Source organism: Lissotriton vulgaris, chromosome 1_1 (genome assembly GCF_964263255.1).
Source record: "Lissotriton vulgaris chromosome 1_1, aLisVul1.2, whole genome shotgun sequence".
NCBI classification, from domain to species: domain Eukaryota; kingdom Metazoa; phylum Chordata; class Amphibia; order Caudata; family Salamandridae; genus Lissotriton; species Lissotriton vulgaris.
The window spans coordinates 1,351,388,331-1,351,410,809 of record NC_141685.1 but is presented as its reverse complement, the minus strand read 5'-3'; the positions used below and the strand labels follow the sequence as shown (position 1 = coordinate 1,351,410,809).

The following is a 22,479-nucleotide window of genomic DNA, read 5'->3' as shown; positions in this document are numbered from 1 at the left end:
CTTCCACTGATATAAATTGAAGCTTAATACAAGCTATTTTGCCAAATAGTTTGTATAAAGTGTATTACTATTTAATATTCTGCAAATATCAATGTTATGGGGGTTGATGCACGTTTTGGCATTGATTCTGTTATTGCAGCACCTTTGAGAAATCAAACGTCATACTCTGTTTCTGTGTTTCCTGGATGTCTGTGCAGTCACCATCTTTCCAAATGTGTGCTCCAGTTCAGGCCTTGGGAGTGCCTAATCACATCATAGAAAATAAATAGTTGATGGCATCTAAAACTCAATTGGTACTATTTAGAATGAAGCAAATGCAGGATCAACATGCTATGTGCTACAAACCTTGGACACAAGGCATTCTTTCCCTTGACTGTACGAAAGTTTGATTTGTTTACCAAGGGCCTGATTTAAAGTTTTTCGGTTAGGGTACTCTGCTGCAAATGTGACGGAGTACCCTCTCACTAAGCCCTTGGTCTGCCTGCCTTATTTAGAGACAGGCGTACCTTAAGTTTTCTGTCGACTGACCTTCTGTTGGCTCCATCAATGGAATACTTCCTCCGCCGGTTCAACAGAGTACTTACCAGGTCTATTGGCTTAATATGTCTCACACCAATATGAATGCTGCTAAGATTCTTTGAGGAAGAAGCCTGGACATTGTTAAGTCTTCTTATATTGAGACCATTGCACGTAAAAAGGCATTATATGCTGAATTTCTTTGAGAGCAGTGACACCCCATATCATAGTTTTGTACCAGAAAAGTGAAGAGATCCCCCTCAAATAGTTTTGATTCAGCTCTGAAAATGGCACCACCCCTACTTTTCGAAGTGTTAGCCCAGGCCCAAAGTGTGGGTCTATTTGCGCCCCTGCAAGCCAAAGGCAATGTGGTCAGGAAGAAAGTACGTATTTGTCATGATTACAATGCCTGGTGAGCTTTACCGGTACAGAAATGTTAATACGCTTGGTTCAGTCCTGTCTGACAAAGATAATCTGTTTGCTCATTGACGAGGAAGTGTAAACTTGATCCATCTTTTGCCTCAGCAGGCTCCCATGGCAACAGGTAAACCTGAGGCGGAAAAACTCAGGGAGCGCCCGAAGGCCTCTGAGAATGGGGAACCAGACCAGGTAGGGACAATGGTTTGAAATGATACTTTCCCTCTGGGACCTTGTGTAATGTTTACCTTCTGTAGGGGTGGGGCAATCTGGGCCCGTCATTAGAGTATCTGCATGAGCTGAATTTGTCCAGCACCTTTACTTCACTCCTCAGACTAGTTGCTTGTTTACTTCAGTCTCAAGTCCGTGTCTAGCTAGGCGATACCAGTTTGGAAATTCAGTCTAGAGACTTTGGAAGCTTAAAAAATAGGCGGCAGATTTACAAGCCATTTGCATCATTTTTGTGCTGCTGTTGCGTCACTTTTTGTGATGCAAAGGCGGCTTAAAAATGCGGCCCATTTACAACTTGACGCATCTATGGGATGTGTCACGTTGGAAAGCCCTGAGTCACATTATACCTGCGTCAGGTATAATGTATGCAGAGTGGGCGTTCCTATGCAAAAAAGCCTTGTAGAAGTGGCGCAGTGAAATCTACAAGATTTCACTGCGCCACTTCTACGACGCCACTGCGTCAAAACCTTACGCCAGCTTGGAGTGACGCAGCACAGTGAGGATAGGCCTCCCCATGCTTTGCTGGAGTTGCGCCGTGCTTGCGACACAACTCCAGCCAATGCGTGACTTTTGCGCCAGCAGATGCGTCAGAATTTCTGACGCATCTGTCAATCCTTGCTCTATGGTGCGCCTTATTGTAAATATGGCGCATCCAAGGTGGTGCAAGGGTTTCTGACAGTGGCGCAGGGAAAGTGACGCATCTCTACAGATGCGCTACTTTCTTATAAATCTGCCCCTTGCTACTTATGGCACTTTATTAAGTAGGAGCATTCTCCTGTCATCAAACATGTATTACAGTTTTCTCAGCGCAATCCTTGCTTCTTTTCACATTAACATATTGCACAACCGCTGTCTAAAACCGCCGTCTATGGGTCTTCCTAACTACTTAAGTAGTTTCAATCAATCAAATATGTAGTATCTTGGCATGTGCACATAAATGGCACTTTAGGCGTGAAGTTCACCATGCTGGTAGGGTGCGTGAAAGGTAAACACAGGGAGAGGGGAGTGGCGAAAACATAGAAACTGGTAGCATGGCTATATAAATCACAAGTTATTTGCAACTACTAGTGATCCTGCATTTTTACGACACCAACGCAAGATGATACAAACATCAAGATAACAGGATGGTCTATCTACAGAAGCTGGGACAGTCTGAAATACCGGTTTTCATGGCAAGAATCCGAAAGGTCTTTGCGCAGTCTGTCCCTGTGTGAAAGATACGAAAGAAGCAAGGAAACACAACCGCATTAACACAGACATATTATCCTTAAGTCCTCACGTGCACCCACAAGACTCGCATACCCACACGTCAGTCAAGCAGTCGCCACCCACAGCCGCCCAGCTCCAGTTCTGTATTCTTTTGCATTTTTGTCGCGGCACTTCCTCCTTCTGCGCTTCTCCCCGCTGTGACACCCTCCCCGCCTTGGGGCTCACTTCGTCACGTCAAGCGTTACCGTTGGCCCGGTCACTCCCTCGACCTCAGGGCAGAAGGAATGGAGGAGACCCGTGCTGGGGGGGAAGAGCCTACTACCCGGAAAGCTCCCCTGGCGGGACTTGGATACGTAAGTGTTGCGCCCTCACCCCTGGCTAGCCCTGCCCGCGTCCGGGGTGCTCCGAGCACACCGAGCGGCCAAGCCCTCTCCAATACCGAGAGCGGAAGGGGCGGGGAAAGGAAAGGGAAGCTTGGTGAAAGATTGTAGCATGCTTTTTGTGTGGTGTTCGGGAAGGCTCGCCCGTGTTTCAAAAAGTCTCAAGCAGGGCTTTAAGTGAGATTAAAAAACTAAGGGGGTCTCTCAAATGGGTGTGGCCAGTGTAATTAAGGGTTGGCTTAAAAACACTAAGCTAAAAATCTGTGCTTAGCAGTGTCCCGCCCGACTTGAATTTGATGTTTCTGTCATTGCATCTAGATATATTGACAAGTAACATCATATCTACAACAAGTCTGGACTATTGGCTTTGTCAGTGGTTGTTAGTAAATAAGCTGCAACTATGGCTTGTGTATAATATTTAAAAAACTTCCACTTAAAGCCCTGGTGAAACCACGACAATGTTGCTGCAACTGAGTTTCAAAAAGAGAAGGGAAATCCAGAGGGAAAATGGCTCTTTAAAGGATTTCGCTTCCCCTACAACACTCACCTGGCATGACGTCATGCCGTAACTTCTCCACTAGTGAGAAGTGAGCAGTGTGAGCAGCACATATGATGTGCCTGCTATCACTGCAGTCTGGAAAAAAACGGACCGCCTGTGCCAGGGCACAAAACAGAGCCCGATAGAGACCCGTTTCGAGGCCTCCTTTAAAAAACTGCTGGTGCTCAGCACCAGCGAGACCCGGCCCACTTAAAGCCCTGGTCTTAAGTATATTTAGTTTGTGTTGCCTAGATGATGGTGGGCTGGCTTCTAATGAGCGACAACGTTATTTGTTTTCACTTTTATATAATGCGACCTCGACCCAAGGGTATTTGGAACGCTTTACGACTACTACCAGTTACGTTAAACAAAGACACATCCATTTTTTTAAGCCCAGAGGGATTAAGGGGCAGATTTACAAGAAACTGACGCATATCTGCATTATAGCAGAGATGCGTCAGTTTACTTGTGTCACGCAAAAAAAAACCTTGTGCCACCATGGATGCGTCTCATTTACAAGGCGGCACACCATGGTGCAAGGTTTGACTGATGCGTCATCATCTGTTGCCGCAAAGGTGGCACATTGCTGGTGTCGTGTCGCAAGCACAACGCAACTCCAGCAATGCTCAGGAAGGCCTATGCCTATTGTGCTGCGTCACTCCTTACGCCTGCTTCAAGGAGGCGTGAGGTTTTGAAGTAGTGGGTCGTAGAAGATTTCCCTGCGCCTCTTTTAGGATGCCACTGCGTCAAAACCTTACGCCTCAAGCAAGCATAAGGAGTGACGCAGTACAGTAAGTATAGGCCTCAAAATGCATTGCAACACAACTCCAACAATGCGTGACTTTTGGGCCAACAGATGTGTCAGAATGTCTGACGCATGTGTCAATCCTTGCACCATGGTGTGCTGTATTGTAAATATGGTGCATCCATGGTGGCACAATGGTATTGAGGCTGGCGCAGGGAAACTGACGCATCTCTACAGATGCTTTAGTTTCTTGTAAATCTGCCCCAATGTGGCGCTGGGCTTTACAACATGATGCATCTCTCTAGATGCGTCACGTTGTAAATATGTTGCAGAGTGGCACATTTTTTACGCCGCTGCTGCATCACAAAAGTGACGCAACGGCAGCGCAAAAGTGTCACAAGGGGCTTATAAATCTGCCCCTAAGTCATTTGCCCAAAATCACAGGATGTTGAGCCGATGCCGAGACTCGAACATGTTTCTTAAATTTTAAAGTCGCAGCCCTGGACGTTATGCCACATCCTCTCATGACATTCTTATTGTATAGATTTCATTACGAATGGATATACCAAGCACGTTTTACAGCACTTAAGATACCTAAGGTTTGTTGATTTACAACCTGACCAGATTAATTTGGCCCACAATATTGGGTGACAAAACGCTAATGGTTACGGATAGGCGGGGCCTGGACAGGATGTGCTTGAAACGCCGTCTCCAGTTTACATACATTAGTAGTGTTTATATAACTGTATCATTGCTTATGAGCACCTATTCCAGCAGAAAGGGTATTGAACCATAAAGCTGGTTGCTTCGGGTTACTAATCATACCACCTAATCAGTTACCAACATTAGAGTTGCATATAGGTCATTACCAAACCAAGAGTGACAATTGAGCAATACCAGTTATCGATAATTTCCAAAAAGTTTTTAGCGTGGAAAGTAAGACAAATTGACCCGCCGTCAGCATGAAAAGTGTGTTTTTTTTTTACAGTAAGACGGAAACTGACCAGTAGAGTAAAACACAGCCAGACCGTAACCAGGAAGTGAATTTTGAATTGCAGTTACAGGGTCACCACAATAGGTTTAATCACAACGTGTGTCTCTCATAGCTGCTCGAGGGTAAACTTGAACTGTTTGGTGCATGTCTTGTCCCAAGTACTATAGTAAATATTTTTTAATGTTGATACGTTCATAAAACATTAAAAAAGTTGTTCTTAAGGATTAAAAAGTAAATATAATCTTGCAAGAGGTATATTTATCAGTTCATATGTAACTTGAGTCTAATCATGTGTGAAGGATACGTGGTGTAATAGTTAAATTAAGTTGCTAATGTTGTCCACAGATATCTAATCACCATTTTGGCACTTGACCAACAAGTGTGTAATTCAAGGCAAATCAACAGTCCCCATCCCACGCTGAATACTCGTCAAGTGAATATGTGGAACGTACTACTCCACACAGGCAGGGGCGGCTCTAGGCTCATGGCGGCCCTGGGCAGGGAGCGTAGGTAGGGGGCCCCGGAAGAGGGGGTCCGGGCGGGACGGAGCGCGGAGACCAGTGAAGAGGGGGGCGGGGGGCTCAGGGTGTTTGGAAGCGGAACAGAACCGGAGGCCGCCAAATCGATGCCAGGGGCCGTCACGCAAATATGTATCCATCCTCAGAGTATTATTATATTAAGGATATATATTGGCGTGGTGGCCCCTGGGGTTTGGTGGCCCTGTGCAGGTGCACAGCGTACACATGCCTAAGGCCGCCCCTGACACAGGGCTTTAAATGTGCCGGGTACCTCGCGGTCACAGACCCGTCAGTATTTAAACAAGGACATTATAACGGGGACCTTTATCCATAACCTTATTTTAAATGAAATCACTAATCGATTTCTGAACAATGGCTGTAACAACTATTAGGATATTCCATGGAAGGGACACACTCCTTGTTTAAATTTCACGTTTTACTTTAGCTCGCATTCTGTAAGAGTGTGTGCTTTTTCCCGGTGAGTGTTATTTTCGTGCATCATATTTCTATTTTATCATTCAGACTGAGAACTGAGTCGGTTTCATGTGCCTGGGTCAGTTCAGGTTGTGGGTGGGTGTTTATTGCGGGGCGCGATTGACAGCCCTCTGGTTGAGGCAGAGGAAGTATCGCTTTCTCACAGTGCCTGTCAGTGGGTTATAAAGGTGTTCAGAATACATGCTCATCTCATCCATGGCCACTCTGCAGATGGTATACAGCAATGGTTAGATGTGTCAACTGTAATAGCGATTCTAGGAAAAGTGTTTTAAGGAGGTACACAGCTGTCAAAAATACTGACAGGGAGAAAGTAAAATAAAATGCAGTGTTTACAGTTGAGTTTGTGCTGTGATTGTGTGTAATGGTTAATTCAGAATCAGAATCTCAGTCTCAGAATGAAAACATTGTCAAATATAAATAATCACAACAAAAACACAGTTACTCAATTATCTGATATTGCTAACAAGCATTGGCTAAGCCAGTAGGTCTGGCTTGTTTCAGGTTTTACTGTGTAATATTGTTGAATGCAATAGCAGAAAGCTCACAGAGAGGCACTAAATTACCGGTCAGGTGGCATATTATGGGAGGTGCAGAATTTTAGCGTATATATGTTTCAAGCCCCACACTTATTTACGTAGGCAGCACCTCTTGAAATATTTCTAGTCACGCTTTTTAGGTCATGCCCCGTTTAGAGACTTCCTTACTTTTTTCAGCCTCATAATGCACTGACTTCACCCAACAAAAAAGAGGCAGACAGTTGATCAATTACTGATTCTATTAAGGCATTAACTGCTACGCCTGTTCTCTTCTATACTGAAAATTGCCTCTTCCTGAGGTGTGCCTGTTTTTCAGCTCAGATTGCTGAGGAATGGCCATATTCTGGTCCAAGAACTGCCAGGTATTCTGTCTTTCACTCTCTTGTCTGGGTACCACATCACTCTAGTCAGTTAGGGATCCGTCTCCTTTCAAGGTCACTACTCCCCTGCTTCGCAGGCTGTTCACCACAGTGAGCAGCTGTGGGCTCTTTTTCACAAGTCTGATGGCAATCAGGGGTTACTGGGCTCAGTTCGTGTGAATCATAGCTGTTTACTGCAAGGGTCCTGTAGTTCAACCCTACTACACCATTTTAGCACTTGACAGTCAGGGTAAGCGTAGTCAAGCAGTCTAAGGCTTACTTACGAATGTAGTGTGGTGTTGGAAACTCACGCTCAAGAAGCATCTGTAGGAGACTGGCTTAGTATACAGTGCACACTTATTTAAGTGAAGCACCCTACACTAATCCAGGCAACACTTATGGTGATTTTAGTGATCTTAGATGTAGGATAGTAGGATCTGCTTCTTATAACCCCCACTTTTTGCTGATGTTTCACTGTTTTCGACTTAGTCTGGCTGGGATCCTGCTATTCAGGACCCCAGCCTAGCTGCTTTCTCTTATAAAAACTAACTGCATGTACTTTAGGTACACTCCAGATTGGATTCTGGGGTACCCTTATAAGTCCCTAGTATATGGTATACTATGTACCTAGGGTATAGGTACCACAGAGGCCTCCCAGGGGATGCAGCATGTATTATGCCACCCCTGAGAGGCCACTCAAATTGACACCACAGGTCTGATGCTGCAACCTGTGTAAGGTGGCGCATGCACCCCTTACATAGATATAGGTTCACTATATCTACCTTACCAATGCACATATACACCTATCAGTCACCCCTATGGCGGACCTTATCAATCCTGAGGGCAGGGTGCTGGGTTTTATGTGAGAGGATGCCCATGCATGAGCAGGGCCCCTCTGCAGCCTTCGGAATCTATCCTCCGGGGTTGTTCTGTGATGTAGCCATACCATATACTCTTAAGTGCATTATAACCTCGCAGTAAATGCTAACTTTAAAACGGCTGCATAGAAGACTGTTGTGTTTGGTGTCAAGCACCTTGGAATCATACTTCCACACCAGTAACTGGTGTGGGAGGTATAATTCCACCCTCCTAGAGGGAGAAATATGACAACACCGGTACAAGCGGTACCAGCTGCCTCGACCCTGGCATCACAAGATGGATGCTGCCTGTCACAGACACGAGTCTGCCCTCCTGCTGCTGGACAAAACTCCGACAGGGGAAGGCTGGACAATAGGTTTCCTGTCACAGGGAGGTGTAACCACCTCCCAGACAGGCTTTAGTGTATTGGGGCTGGGTGGGTGCACTCTGAGGGTGCTTTGATAACTGCACTGTGGGAACATTTGGTGTCCCTGTGCATAGTCCAGCTCAAACTGGTGGCAGGAGCATTTTGCTCCTGCTCTGGCACAAAACTGAACAAAGGATATGGGTGCAGCTACCCCTCTGTCCTGACCCTCCCATAGGTGGGTAACTAGAGTTTGTCCCACCCCTTCCTTGGGTATAAAGTAGGAACCCCTGGCTACAGGACTTTAGATTTACCTGGACAAAACTCTGCTACAGAAACCAAATACTTTGATGATCTACACTGCGCTAGATGACTGAAGAATATTCCTTGGAGTAAAGGAGTTACTTCCCTGCTAAGCAGTCACCAAAGACGCATCTGACCGGTTTGTAACTCCGAAGCTCCTGAGGACTCCAAAGACTTTTGCAATACAGGAGGTGTGTTTCCAAGTGTCCCTCAGGTCGACTAGTGTGCTCAGCAAACCTGAGACCCTTATCACTCGTGTGGACCATGCAAACCAAACCCCTGGGCGCCGTGTCCATTTGCAGAAGCATCTGCTTTTCGGCAACCCCTGAAGCTGTGCTTTGGGCTACTTGTAGTCCAGGCTGGAGCAGTGGTTTCACCGAAGATTACCGGCCTACACTCCACAAGTGTTCCCTGGGCTGGCATTTTGTGATCCCTCTCGAGGTCCCTTCACGATCCCTGGTCCCTTGCCCTGTGGGTCTATGTGAAGGCAACTTTAACTTTCAATGGGCTTACCTGGTTGCTACAGACGTGCCCTAACTCTCCATCTCTTTGGGAGTCCCCTGGACCTTGCGGGTCCTCACCGAAGCATCTTTTCTCTAACCGCGTGGGTTGCAGTTGCCAAGGTTTTTTGGTGTTTAATCCAGACACTGACCCCCCAGCACTCGACATCTTTCGTGGGACAGGTCGCCTGCGGACTTGGGTCATCATCGACGTCTCCTGGTACCCGTGGCTGCAGAGTCAAGCTTCACCTCTACTCACCTGAAGAACCTGATATCGGTGGGCATCGGTGGGCATTCGTCTACAGAGCCCCTGGTCACTGGCAAGGGACCCAGACTCTGCCCCCTCTACTTTCAGGTTCTTTTCAGCTTTGATCCAGATCCAGGCTTGGATCACACCGTACACCTTTCCTCATTACTGCAGCAGCACTTTGCAGCATCACACCATTGAAAACAATGAAGATTCCCGACACCATTTGACACCTATGCACCCGGTTTCCCTGGGTTAGGTAACACGAGTACTCAGGTGCTCACTTGGGTGCTGGATTTAGAACCCTCTAAGTTTGAAAGGGTTTGCTCAAAGTCCTCTACTAAGTGTCCTTAAACTGTAAAATTCCAATCGCGACTTTCCCATAGGATTGTACTGAGCTCGCGGCTGTGTTCTCACACTGCACACGTCCTCCGTGGATCCCATGTGTCACTACCTTGGGTGGTTCCTTGGGGTTCCAGTGATTCTACGTGCTCCAGGCACTGTGTCTAGTCAAGTCGTGGTTGTTATACCACTTTCTTAGTATATGGTTCGGTCTCCCCCTGGAGCCCGCCTGTGTATAGTGCTATTTACTGTCGTTCTAGTACTGTAACATTGTGTGCTTTGTTCTCTAATCTCATAATGAGGTTAATAGAGAGTGTTTAGTTATAAATATATCTATTTTATATATATATACCTTGTGTGGTTCTCCTTTATTTGGTCATTCAGGAGGTTATAGACTGGTAAAGCAAGCTGCTTTACATTCCTTCAAGACTTACCATGAAGGCTGCTCTCCATAGCTACCAGTAGGATAGCTTTCAATAAAGGTTGTCTTTAACCTAATCATCATTAAGGGTTGTTTGGACTGGTACAAGGAGCCCACTTTAATTAGTGGTCAGCATACACCAGGCCAACTTCTCACATTAGATAACTTTAAAAAGCTCTCTAACTCGTAGCTGTGGAGAGCAGGCTTCAGGCCTAGTACAGAAGCAGTGTTAAGCAGCTTGTTTTACCAGAACTAATCATATAGTGTATGTTAAATGAAAAAGAACCACACATTGTAGTTATAAAAATAAGTATCTTTATTATACACACTCACTACCACATTGGTATATCTCCTACCGGGAGATATCAACACAATCCTCACATATTTCAACTGTAAAACAGGTAAGTATGCATAAATACACAGTGGTCTCTAGGGAGGCCAAAACATATACTAAAGAAGTGGAATGCAAACTGTGACCAAAGTCGGAATTTGGACCAGACGACTCAGAAGAGCTGGAGACAGAGGAACCATAACTAACAACAAGGAGCTAAGAGGGAAGATTAGGTCATAGGTCGCCCTCCACTCAATACTACTATCACAAGTATGACCCAGACCAACACGGCACCTACAAGTTAATTATTTTCATGCTGTACCATACTTTGCAAAGCTTTTGCAACTAACTCCTCTATTTTAATTAATGAGGTAGGAGGTACATCCATATTGTGCCATCTTTAAAAATTGCCCAATCCCTTTGTATAAAACAACAGTTGTGAGACTACGGATATCACACAGATTTGTGTCGCACTCAGACAAACAGAAAAAAGTGTGTGAGAGCGAGATGGCGCCTCACGGGTGCACCACCGACGGGAACCTGGCATGTACTCACCAAGATTGCCCTGATCTCATCATTGACACCACCAAGCTCAAAAGAAAAATGTGTCCAATAACAAACAAGACAGTGTGTTTGTGAAAATGTGCAGTGTAAATAAACCACGAACAACACATATAGTGTCAAAACAACATATAACCCACAAACAACACGGATATATGCTTTTATTCTGTCTCTTTCGTGTTGGTTGTGGAATCTAAAAAAGTGGGTATGGCTACTCCTTATCCAACCATACTCTACTTACCGACATGTTTCATTGCCATTCACATTTTTGGCAATTTCTTCGGGGCATCACACATTTTTAAGCCACTGCATTGGACATACGTAGTCTTCACAACCTCGATCGGCCACCTGGACTCATACCAGCCGAGAGGACGAAACCCTCATGTGTTTCTAGATGACTCCAGATGTGAGTCACCTTTTGCTCCCTTCGGTAATTTTCATGATAGGGACGCTGGCAACAAGCGTTTCCTCAGCCATGGTACAGCATGAAAATAATTAACTTGTAGGTGCCTTGTTGGTCTTGGTCATACTTGTGATAGACACAAGGAACCACCCAAGGTAAGTACCCAGAAACCCCTTGGAGGCTGTGTGCAGCGTGGAAACACAGTTGCGTACTCAATGCAAGTCAAGGGGAAAGTCGCAGTTTTTAAGCAGAAGGACCCTTCCCAGTGGACCCTGAAGAAACCCTGTGGAAGACAGAAGGTTGGAGAGTCATCCCACCCGTTGAAACCCTAGGAACCAGGATACCTACACCAGGGAAGCCGGTTGCATAGGTGCAAAGTGATCTCAGAAACCACCCTAGACCGCAATAGAGGACTTCAGAAAAGATGCAGCTGGCGAAGAAGGTGAAAGAGTCCGGTGGAATCAAAGGATAGATGCTTGAAGAGGAGTACCTGCAAGCAGAGGGGACAGAGTCTATGCTACTTGGAAGTGACCAGGAGGCACGGAAGATCAGTGACCACCGATGACAGAAGATGCGGGAGAGATGACGGCGACCTTGTCGCTGCAGCTGTGAGGACTAGGTGACACTTTGGAAGACCAGGAGCTGTTTACGAGCTGTCCCACGTTGGAAGTCAAAAACTAGGGGCTCAGTGTTCGGCAGAGCACCAACAAACCTTGGCAGCAGCAACAGATGTGGTAAACGAAAAAGGAGCAGCGTTGGGACCAGCAAGGCACTCACCAATTGCAGGAGGGTTAGAGCAGACCCCAATCAAGCAGGAGAGCCCACTAAAGCCAAAGAAGAACCTCAAGAGGACCCACAGGCCGAAGGCACAGGAGTCACAAGAGGACTTTGAGCAGCTCACCAAAGATGCAGGCCCATGATGCAGAGGATGCGTGAGGACTAACAACTTGAACTGGTTCAAACTGGAGTATGCAAGTAGGGCACCAAATGTGCCCTTCAAAGCAGTCTGGTGGTACTTGCAAGCACCCCCGACCCAGCCCAATGCACTAAGTCCTGTCTGGGAGGTGGTCACTCCTCCCTGTGATAGGAAACCTCTTGTTCTACCTCTCCCTACTCAAGCTCAGTGCAGCAGCTGGATGACAGAATCGTGTTGGGGGTCGGCAGCAGCACTAGCTTGCTGGCAGACCCTGGAAGGCTGTTACCGGAAGTATTGGGGCTTCACGGAGGAGCCCCCCAGTGCATGAAATCATACCCCCAACACCGGTAATCGTGTTGGGGTATGATTCCAACATGTTTGATACACAACATGCCCAGGTTCGCTACAGCCAATATGTAGTTAGCCAGGGCGTAATGACGCATGGCCACTATATGTGTCAAAAATGGCAGACCACACTTACAAAGCCTGGAGAATCGACTACAGGTTTGTAGGGGGTGTCCTGCTCATCCAAGGCACCCTCAGACTTATAACCTAGCACCCTGCCTTCAGGATTGAAAGGCCTGCCTTAAGGGTGACTTATAGGTGTTAAAATAAATGCAGTGACCACAGATATGAGAAAACATGTATCTGTCATAAGTGGTGCTAGCACCAGCTTACACATGCTGCCAAGGCAAACCTGTAGTCACAGTTTGAGTGGTCTCTCAAGGGTGGCACAATCCATACTCCATCCCAGGTATACCTATGCCCTGGGTACCTCAGTACCATATACTTGGGACTTACAAAGGTACACCAGTAGCCAATTATGGCGGTACCAAAGTACTTACCAAAGACAATTTATGGGAGAGAGCATAGTTGCTGGGGTCCTGGTTAGCAGTACGCAGGCATACTGAGGTCAAAAACATACTGACACCAGGTAAAAAGTGGGGGTAACCATGAAAGCTAATCCTACTTTACTACAACCCCCCAATAGCTCAAAACGTAAGGACAAGAGACTAACCTTGTCCAGTTGAGTCTTCATTTTCTAAGTAGAAATATCTGGAAAGTCCATCTGCGTTGGCACAGTTACTCCCATGTCAATGTTCCTCTGAAAAGTCCATACCTGTAAGGAAATGGACCACCTCAAAAGTTTGGGGTTATCACCCTTTATCTATTTAAGCCATAAGTGGGGCTTATGGTCTGTCTGAACAATGAAATGGGTGTCAAACAGGTACGGCCCTAAACGTATTCAGGGCCCAGACCACAGAAAAGGCCTCCCTCTCAATAGCTAACCAATGCTTCTCCCTGGGGGTCAACCTTCTGCTGAGAAAACCTAGTGTTGATCCTAGCCCTAAATTGTGACAATACTGCACCTATCCCTATCTGAGAACCATCTGTCTGGCCAATGAATGGTTTGGAGTAGCCAGAACTTGACAGAATTGGAGCAGAGCACATGGCCTGCTTTGGGTCATCAAATGTCTTCTGACAACTAACTGTCCACTAAACCTTTTTAGGCATTCTCTTGGATGTGAGAACATTACTGGATGTCACTATGGATGCATAACCCTTAACAAATCTTCTGTTGGTGGTCGCCAAGAGAGATATTGGGGCCTCATGGAAATGCCCCGAGCCCCCAAGTGTTGGACGATGGCGGGCTGGGGTGGACTGGTGTGCCCCGCAGGAGAAGGTTATGTATGAGGCACGTGGGTGCCCCAAGAAATACTGCAGAGTTTGGGGGAAATGGTTGGGGGAGGTGGGGTGATTAATAAGGGGTTTCTTCATTTGCCGAATACTTATGTTTAAGGCTCCCTGTTTCCGTTTTTACTGATTTTTACAGATAAATACAGACAGAAAACATTAATTTTCTTGTCTGTATTTATTTTTAAATGTTGATAAAAATGGAAATAGGGTGCTTTTTGAGTGATTCTAAATACTCTCTGCCATGACTGCCAGGCCAATAGATGTATGGATTGATAGCAGATGGGGTTAAAAAAAGAAAGGAATTTTAGTAAAGAGGCCTTAGCAGCAGTAGCTATGCACAATGTTGATAATGAAATTTGCATATTTTCATATAAGTGCACTGATTTATCTTCTGTGGGTGTTCACAACACTGAAACCAGGCAGACATTCAAGCATGAGCGCATAGTTATCGGTTAAATAAATGTGGATATATACTAATTTCAGCCTATTTTTCCACAAAACCCCAAATAAATATGGATAAATACAGATAAAATTAGCAAACAATTAATATAGATAAATACAGACGGAAATGGCAGAACAATAAATACCATAAAATAGGGAGCCCTACTTATGTTTCAACTGTATCGGCCTGATGGGCTGCACAGAGTCCTTCTGTAATTCAAGACCCTCATGGGTTTGTGATGCAATGCTGGTGTACTTTCTTTGTAAAATCAATAAAAAGTTGTTTATCAAAAAACAAATCTTCTGTAGTACCCAGTCAGGCCCAAGAAAGCTCTAATCTGAGTCTGGGCAGTGGGAGCAATCCAGTCCATGATGGTCTGAATTTTGCTCTCCAGTGGTTGAACATGTCCTCCACCCACAAGGTGGCCCTAGTACACAACCTTACTCTGCCCTATCTGGTACTTACTAGCCTTGATAGTGAGGCCTGCCTTCTGTAGGGCCTCAAGTACATTTCTGAAGTGGACCTGGTGATCCTCCCAGGTGGAGCTAAAACAGCTATATCATCTAGCTATGCTGCACTATGGCTTCCAGACCTGTTAGGAATTTATTCACCAACCTTTGAAATGTGGCAGATACATTTTTCAAACCAAAAGGCATCACAATACATTGATAATTCCCACTGGGGGTTAAAAATGCTGTTTTTGGCTTGGCATCATCAGAGAGTCTGATTTGGCAATAACCAGCAGTCAGATCAAATGTACTGAGAGACTTGGCAGAGGCCAGAGTATCAATCCATTCATCTGCCCTTGGAATTGGATGGGCATCAGTCTTAGTGACTGCATTGAGGCCTCTGTAGTTAATACAAAACCTCATCTCTCTCTTACCATCCTGGGTGTGAGGTTTTGGCACAGGGACTACAGGACTAGGCCACGGGCTATCTGAAGGCTCATTGTCCCCCAATTCCAGCATCTTTTGGAGCTCAGTCCTGATGCAGTCTCTGACATGATCAGGCTGTCTGTACATTTTGCTCTTTACATGTAGACTGTCACCTGTGTCCACCTCATGGGCACACCAGGTTGTCTGACTTAGTGGCAGAGAAAAGAGGTCAGGAAACAGCCTGATAACTTGTCTACAATCAGCTGCTGTTGATCAGTGAGGCTGTCTGCCAAGACTACTCCTTCTATTTATCCATTAACAGAGTTTTGTAAGAGGCAATCAGGAGAGGGTCCCTCTTATCCTCCTGTCCCTCATCGGTGGCCATGAGCAAGCTCTTGTCAGCCCTGTCAATAAAGGGTTTTAGGCGGTTCACATGAAGTACCCTGTGGGAACTTCTTGGAGTACCTATGTCAGCTAAGTAGGTGACCTCACCTTTCTTTTCAAGTATGGTGTGGGGGCCTCTCCACTTGTCCTGGAGAGCTGCTGGGGGCACTGGCTCCAACACCCACACTTTCTGTCCTGGCTGGTCAGTACAGCCTTTTGGTCATTCCTAGCTTTCTGAAGCTCCGGGCTGGCCCTGAAGTTTTTGCTGGCCTACTCCATGTACTCAGCTATGCGGGAACGGATGCCCAGTACATAGTCTACTATGTCCTGTTTAAGAGGCTTGAGAGGTTTCTCCAATCCTTCTTTAACTAGACATAATGGACCCCTAGCTGGATGTCCAAACAGAAGTTCAAATGGTCGGTAGCCCAACTCCTTCTGAGGAACCTCTCTTTAGGCAAAGAGAAGAAAAGTTAGTGAGACATCCCATTCCCTTCTCTGTTTTTCTGGGAGTCCCATGATCATACCATCGATGATCTTCTTGAACCTTTCACCAAGCCCATTGCCCTGTGGATGATAGGGTGTGGTGAACTTATAGTTAACACCACACTCTTTCCACATGGCTCTCATGTAGCTAGACATGAAGATAGTACCACTATATGACAAGACCTCCTTAGGGAGCCCAATCTGGAAGAGATTCCCAGGAGGGCCCTGGCCACTACATAAGCTGTAGTGGTCCTAAGGGGAATAGCCTCCTGATATCTAGTGGCATTAACCACCACCACTAGGCTAACACTATGTTCAGATGCTGTTGAAATGTTTAGCCGGCAATCCCTACCCTCTCAAAGGGAACCCCAACCACAGGTAGTGGGATTAAGTGGGCCTTTGTAGTACTAAGTGATTTACCATTGGCTTTACAAGTGATACAGGAGACAAACCTCCAAGGTGTCTTCAGACATATGGGGCCAGTGAAAGGGAGGGACAACTCTTTCCCAAGTTTTGCTTTTCCCAAGATGTCATGCAAGCGGAATGTTGTGTGCAAGGGACAATAAGATTCCTCAGTACTTCTGATGTATGACCAAACTCCTGGTGGCACCAGGTTTAGTGTCTTTACTGTCAGAATACAGAAGCCCATCTTCCCAATAAGTCCTATGAGACCCAGTGGCGGATGATGACTTTTGAAAGCGGAGATGCGTAATAGTAGCTGTTAATGGAGTGAACTGTCTCTCATCAATAAAGCAAAATAAATAAAAACACTGTCACTAGAAGACAAGAAAGAAACATTTTCCTTTCTTTCTTGTCTTCTAGTGACAGCGTTTTTGTGTATTTTGCTTTATTCACTAGCAGCTGAGAAGGATTAACTTACGTGACAGAATAGTCCCCAAGAAAACAAACAATGGTGACTGGCAACATCGGAAACAAACACTTCTAACTTACATGCTGTAGTCAGTCCAGACATGCTGAATTGCTATTAGCGCTTGCCCTGCGCACACAATGGTCGCCAGGCGGTTCGCACGCTAGCAGTCCTCCCATTTTCACTCCCTCGCTGCTAGTATAGTGTAGTGAGCTGTGCAGTGTATAGGGAGTTAGAACGGTGCTTGAGAGCAAGAGACAGAGAGGTACTACCACAGGCAAATGTCCAATCCCTGTGTGGTTTCAAAACAAAGCCACACAGTGATTGGTCAAGTTGTGCAATTCTCCTGCCCCCACGTTGCCGCTTGAGCCCTGGCCATACTAGCAGAGGCTAAGCTTCTAAAAACCAATCCTGATACTGATTTCATACTGTTTATAACAGTACACAGTATGAAAGCAGCACCAAGATTGGTTTGGTCAGGCAAATCCTACGCTTCATAGGAGACTGGTGAGCTGCATCTGTGTTCTCCCGGTCTCCTAATACAGCATGGATTTGCGAGGCTTCATGTGCGCATGTCGCGCTGGACATACCAGAACAACCATCCAGCCAGATGTGCACTTCAGATGCATTGACCATGTTCACTGGGAGTCTGAGAGGGAAATACATCTTTACCCTTCCTGCTCCTTCTCTTGCGAGCCGGCTGCTGAATTTTTTCAGGATCCAGGGCTCCCTTACTGCCTAACTTGTTGGCCTAAGTCCTAGTGACAGCAAAGACACTGGCTGAAAATCCCATACTATATGCATGGGTCCTAAACTCCACTTCAGACCAGGCTGAAGTCTACAAATCATTACCTAGTAGACAGTCCACAGGTAGGTCTGAGGATACCACAACTCTCTTTGGGCCAGTTACCCCTCCCCAATTGAGATTGACAACTGCCATGGAATGATCTGTCCTGACATTGTTAGCATTGGTCACTTGCTAAATCTAATCAAGTAGAATCTGTTCAGGAGACATGTTTCTTTGTCACCATGGTGACACTTGCAAAAAGAACAATTGATGGACAGAATGCAGAACAATGTCATACATTCACCCCAGTACAGAGATCTGGGCCTGAATCCATCATTTGTTTGCTCACCATGCTATTCCAGTTTGGACCCAGCCATATGGAAATTAGTCTTGTCCCTGCACCCAATGGGAACAGTCCAGCCTAAACTGCTAAGCTAGGTCCTCCCTGGACTGGAAACAAGCCTCCTAGGATCGGTTTTGGGCTTTCAGCCCTCATCAGCCAGGATAGCTTGACTCCAGTGGCATGGAGAGCACGGTGACACTGGCACAAATGTCCCTGTAAGCTACAGCTCCTTGACCATTGATGAGAGGCTGTTGTCTGCATTTGTCCAAGTTAGTGGGACTTACAATAAGGGTGGCAAGCTTAATGCCACATCACAGACTGAAACAGCCCAGATGGGTGTCTTGACTAGGCCAGCATTCACTTCAGTACCCAAGGTTAACCAGCTACTACTCCCGGTGCTACTGCTAGGAGTGCTATGAGGTTTGGGAGTAGTAGTATTACTGGTGCTAAAGTTAGACTAATTGGCATCCTTTGCTCTAAGACCTTTTTCTTTACACAAATAGCACCAAGGTTTCTTGTTAGAGGAAGAAGAGGATTGGGACCCACCCCCAGAGGGAGTTTTTTCGGAGACATTCAGAAGACTTTCTTTTCTTTAGATTTCTCTCCACCTTTCTCTTGGGCCTTAGAAGAATCTTACTTCCTCTGGTCCCCACCACCAGGAGACTTTTGTTTCACCCTGGTACGAACACATTTGTCTGCCTTCCTTTCCAACTCTTAGGGAGAGGTCAGATCCGAGTCTATCAAGTACTGGTGCAGCTGCTGGTTCTGACAGTTATTAAGGATGTGCTCTGTTACATGTAAATTGTACAGTCCTTCATAATCTGCACATTATTGCCATGAAGCCAGCCTTCTGGAGTCTTAATAGCAATATCTACAAAATCTACCCAGTCTTGAGAGTGTGCCTTCTCTGTGTATCTAAACTTAATCACATGTATTGCTCAGTGGTTAACCCAAACCCATCTATGAGGGCACTCTTAAAAAATTAAGTGATTATCTGCATCTTCTTTCTTTACAGTCAAGAGTTTGTCTCTACCTTTGTTAGCAAAGGAGATCCACTGCCCCTGAACTTTACAGTCCCTCTCTAAAGCAGTAATCCACTTATGGATGTCATCACCCTCCTGGTAATGAGGGACTATCCTGCTCAAGTTCCTAGTGTCAAAGCAGTGTTCCCTAACCCTAGATTCACTAGTGTTGCCACCACGGGATTCTAATCTCAAATTCTTCCTAGCTCTCTGAACTTCTAGGGTCTCCTTATTTAGGGCCAACTGTTATTTCTTGATTGAGAGCTTGGCCCTCTCATGTTTGAATAGCTTGTATTCCATTTCTAATTAGTTCTCTCTCTTGCTAGAGATGGATGTTCCTATTGAAGTGGCAGAGCAGGTTGAATTAACTGAGGAGGACCCGTACCTCCCCTGAAATCTTTGTATCCTCCCAGGAGGAATAAAGGAGGGTCTACCTAGCGGTAGATCCTCTAGGATCTCCATCTGTGTCACTAGAATTCCCTGGGGGACTAGAGTTTTCCAGTAAGGGGTCTTCAGGCTCCTCCTAGACATGCTCAGAAGCAGAGCCATGGGTGTTGGACACCCCTGGTTCATCTTCTGGAGCATCACCACTTATGGAAAAGTGTGGCTCAATGGTTAGAGCGGCAGACCCTGATGCAGAGGTCTAGCCCGGGACCAGGGTTCAATTCCCCGCCTCGGCGGGTCCTGGGCTCAAAATTCCACGGACCTGATAATTCTCGCCTCGGTGCCTATTCTAATCATAGAGTCCCACTCTGCAACTCTGGGCAATAGCTTGCTTAATCTCCACAACGGCCCCCACAACGCTAAGGATGCCTGGCCTTCACCCTGGGGGTGCCCAGGAGTGGACGCCTCACGGGGAAAGCCAGGACCGGTTCCACAGCGGTATTCGTACAAGCGCCTTGAGACCCTTGCGGGTGAGTAGTGCGCTATACAAGTATCAATTTACATGTTCTACATTCTGTCCATCAACTGTGTTTTTTGCAATTTTCACCCCGAGTGGGCTGGGTATGCTCAGACGTGAGCCCCAGGCTCTCCACACCACTGGAGTCAAGCTATCCAGGCTGAATGAAGGCTGATAGCCAGAAACCGGTCCTTGGATGCTTGATTCCGGTTTGGGAAAGACATGGCTTGGTAGTTCGAACTGGACTGTTCCCATGAGGCACAGGGTCAGAGCTGATTTGCAGATAGCCAGTGTCTAACCCAGGGTGGTGTGGAGTGCAAAAAAACGATGGATTTAGGCCCAGATCCTTGTACTGGGGTGAATGTATGACATTGTTCTACATTCTGTCCATCAACTGTGTTTTTTGCAATTTTCACCCCGAGTGGGCTGGGTATGCTCAGACGTGAGCCCCAGGCTCTCCACACCACTGGAGTCAAGCTATCCTGGCTGAATGAAGGCTGATAGCCAGAAACCGGTCCTTGGATGCTTGATTCCGGTCTGGGAAAGACATGGCTTGGTAGTTCGGACTGGACTGTTCCCATGAGGCACAGGGTCAGAGCTGATTTGCATATAGCCAGTGTCTAACCCAGGGTGGTGTGGAGTGCAAAAAAACGATGGATTTAGGCCCAGATCCTTGTACTGGGGTGAATGTATGACCTTGTTCTACATTCTGTCCATCAACTGTGTTTTTTGCAATTTTCACCCCGAGTGGGCTGGGTATGCTCAGACGTGAGCCCCAGGCTCTCCACACCACTGGAGTCAAGCTATCCAGGCTGAATGAAGGCTGATAGCCAGAAACCGGTCCTTGGATGCTTGATTCCGGTCTGGGAAAGACATGGCTTGGTAGTTCGGACTGGACTGTTCCCATGAGGCACAGGGTCAGAGCTGATTTGCATATAGCCAGTGTCTAACCCAGGGTGGTGTGGAGTGCAAAAAAACGATGGATTTAGGCCCAGATCCTTGTACTGGGGTGAATGTATGACATTGTTCTACATTCTGTCCATCAACTGTGTTTTTTGCAAGCATCACCACTCATAACCAGGTTATCCTGTCCATCTGAACTATCAGGATTTTGGATGTTGTCCTGTTGGAGAATCTTTTAGAACTGCTCTTTGATAGTGTTGCTACCTGTCTTAAGGCTTCTAGCTGCTTCCAGGGTCCTAAGTTCCTGGAACTTAAAACCACTGTAACTAGAGGATTGAGCCTCACTGGAATCACCAACTTGAGACATGGTACTAGTTGTAGTATGGTGTAGTGCGCCTATCTAGTGTGAAACAACTTCTCCCCCCAAAAAATCATATAATAAATGGCAGTATGTCCATGATATATATATTGTCCTACACCAGACCAGTGGATTTTAGAGTTTATTTATCACAAATACAAAAATATATTCAATAATTCCTTTTCTTTTTATATATGAGTATTCATTATACATAAAAACAAAAAAAGCAAATGCATACATTCAAATAATTCTGGGTATTAACTTAAAGAGTACCCACAAAAATACTGTAGTTAAAGAAATACATACAAAACAACTAATATTACACAGTGCAAATAACAAAACTAACAAAAGATCCTAAGACTGAGGCAATACAAAAACAAGTGAACAATTAACATACAGGGCAAAAAACATTTAGAGAAAAAAGTAAACAACAATTATTCATTGTGTAAATGTATTTGAATTATTCAATATTGCACATAAGGAATGTTTTCATGGACAGAGATGCGCCGAAGCGCGTTTCGGAAGTAACTGGAAGATGAGCAAGTCCTTCATCAGGGCGCTGTCTGTATAGACATATCTCAGTGGCAGAAAGCCATCTTCACAGGATGTATTTTCACTTGTAATCTGAATCTGCAGGGTGCTCAACAGAAGTTCACAACCAATGGTCTGGGAGACAGAAAAAAATAAGAATAAGTGTAATCAAATATTGTTAAAAAACAAGGTTTCTATGGATCCAAAGGAAAGCAATTCCAAGTCATGCCATCTCACCGAGCGATGTGTGTCTGGGATTGAGACAAAGTGTGCCCAATAGTCATAGAGATAGAGACCCAGTGCAGGGAGGGAAAAAAGCACCCAAAGTATCATAAAATTCTTGTGCAAAAAAACAACAATTTGTTAAAAAAACATTTTTGAACCTACTGGAAGATGCAGTTCATGGAGATGAAGAATCAAAAGAACGTTGGTATCGAATCATCAGCATCTCTATGGAGCATGAATATAGGGCTACTCGGCCACTGCAATATCTAAAGTGGAAACGTGGAGATGTAGGCTATACAAAATGCCAGGAAAACCTATAATCTAGTGACCCTTAATATGATGACATACCTTGAAATGCTAGAAGATACTGCTAGCGTAAATATGTACCATCAGTCCCAATTAGGAAGTCCTATATGTGAATCTAAAAAAGTAACAAGGAAGGACTGTTAAATAGAGCCCAATATCAAAAAGATGT

The 22,479-nt window shown here is 45.6% G+C and overlaps 1 protein-coding gene across 1 annotated transcript in view; it reads left to right on the top strand.

The window, feature by feature from the left end:
* Positions 1 to 22,479, top strand: part of ARHGAP9 (Rho GTPase activating protein 9) — a 580,228-nt gene that overhangs the window by 77,027 nt on the left and 480,722 nt on the right. The window contains exon 4 of the mRNA XM_086966621.1: positions 1,042 to 1,125. Within this exon, the coding sequence (XP_086822747.1) occupies positions 1,042 to 1,125 (84 nt within the window). The remainder of the gene's footprint in view (positions 1 to 1,041; positions 1,126 to 22,479) is intronic.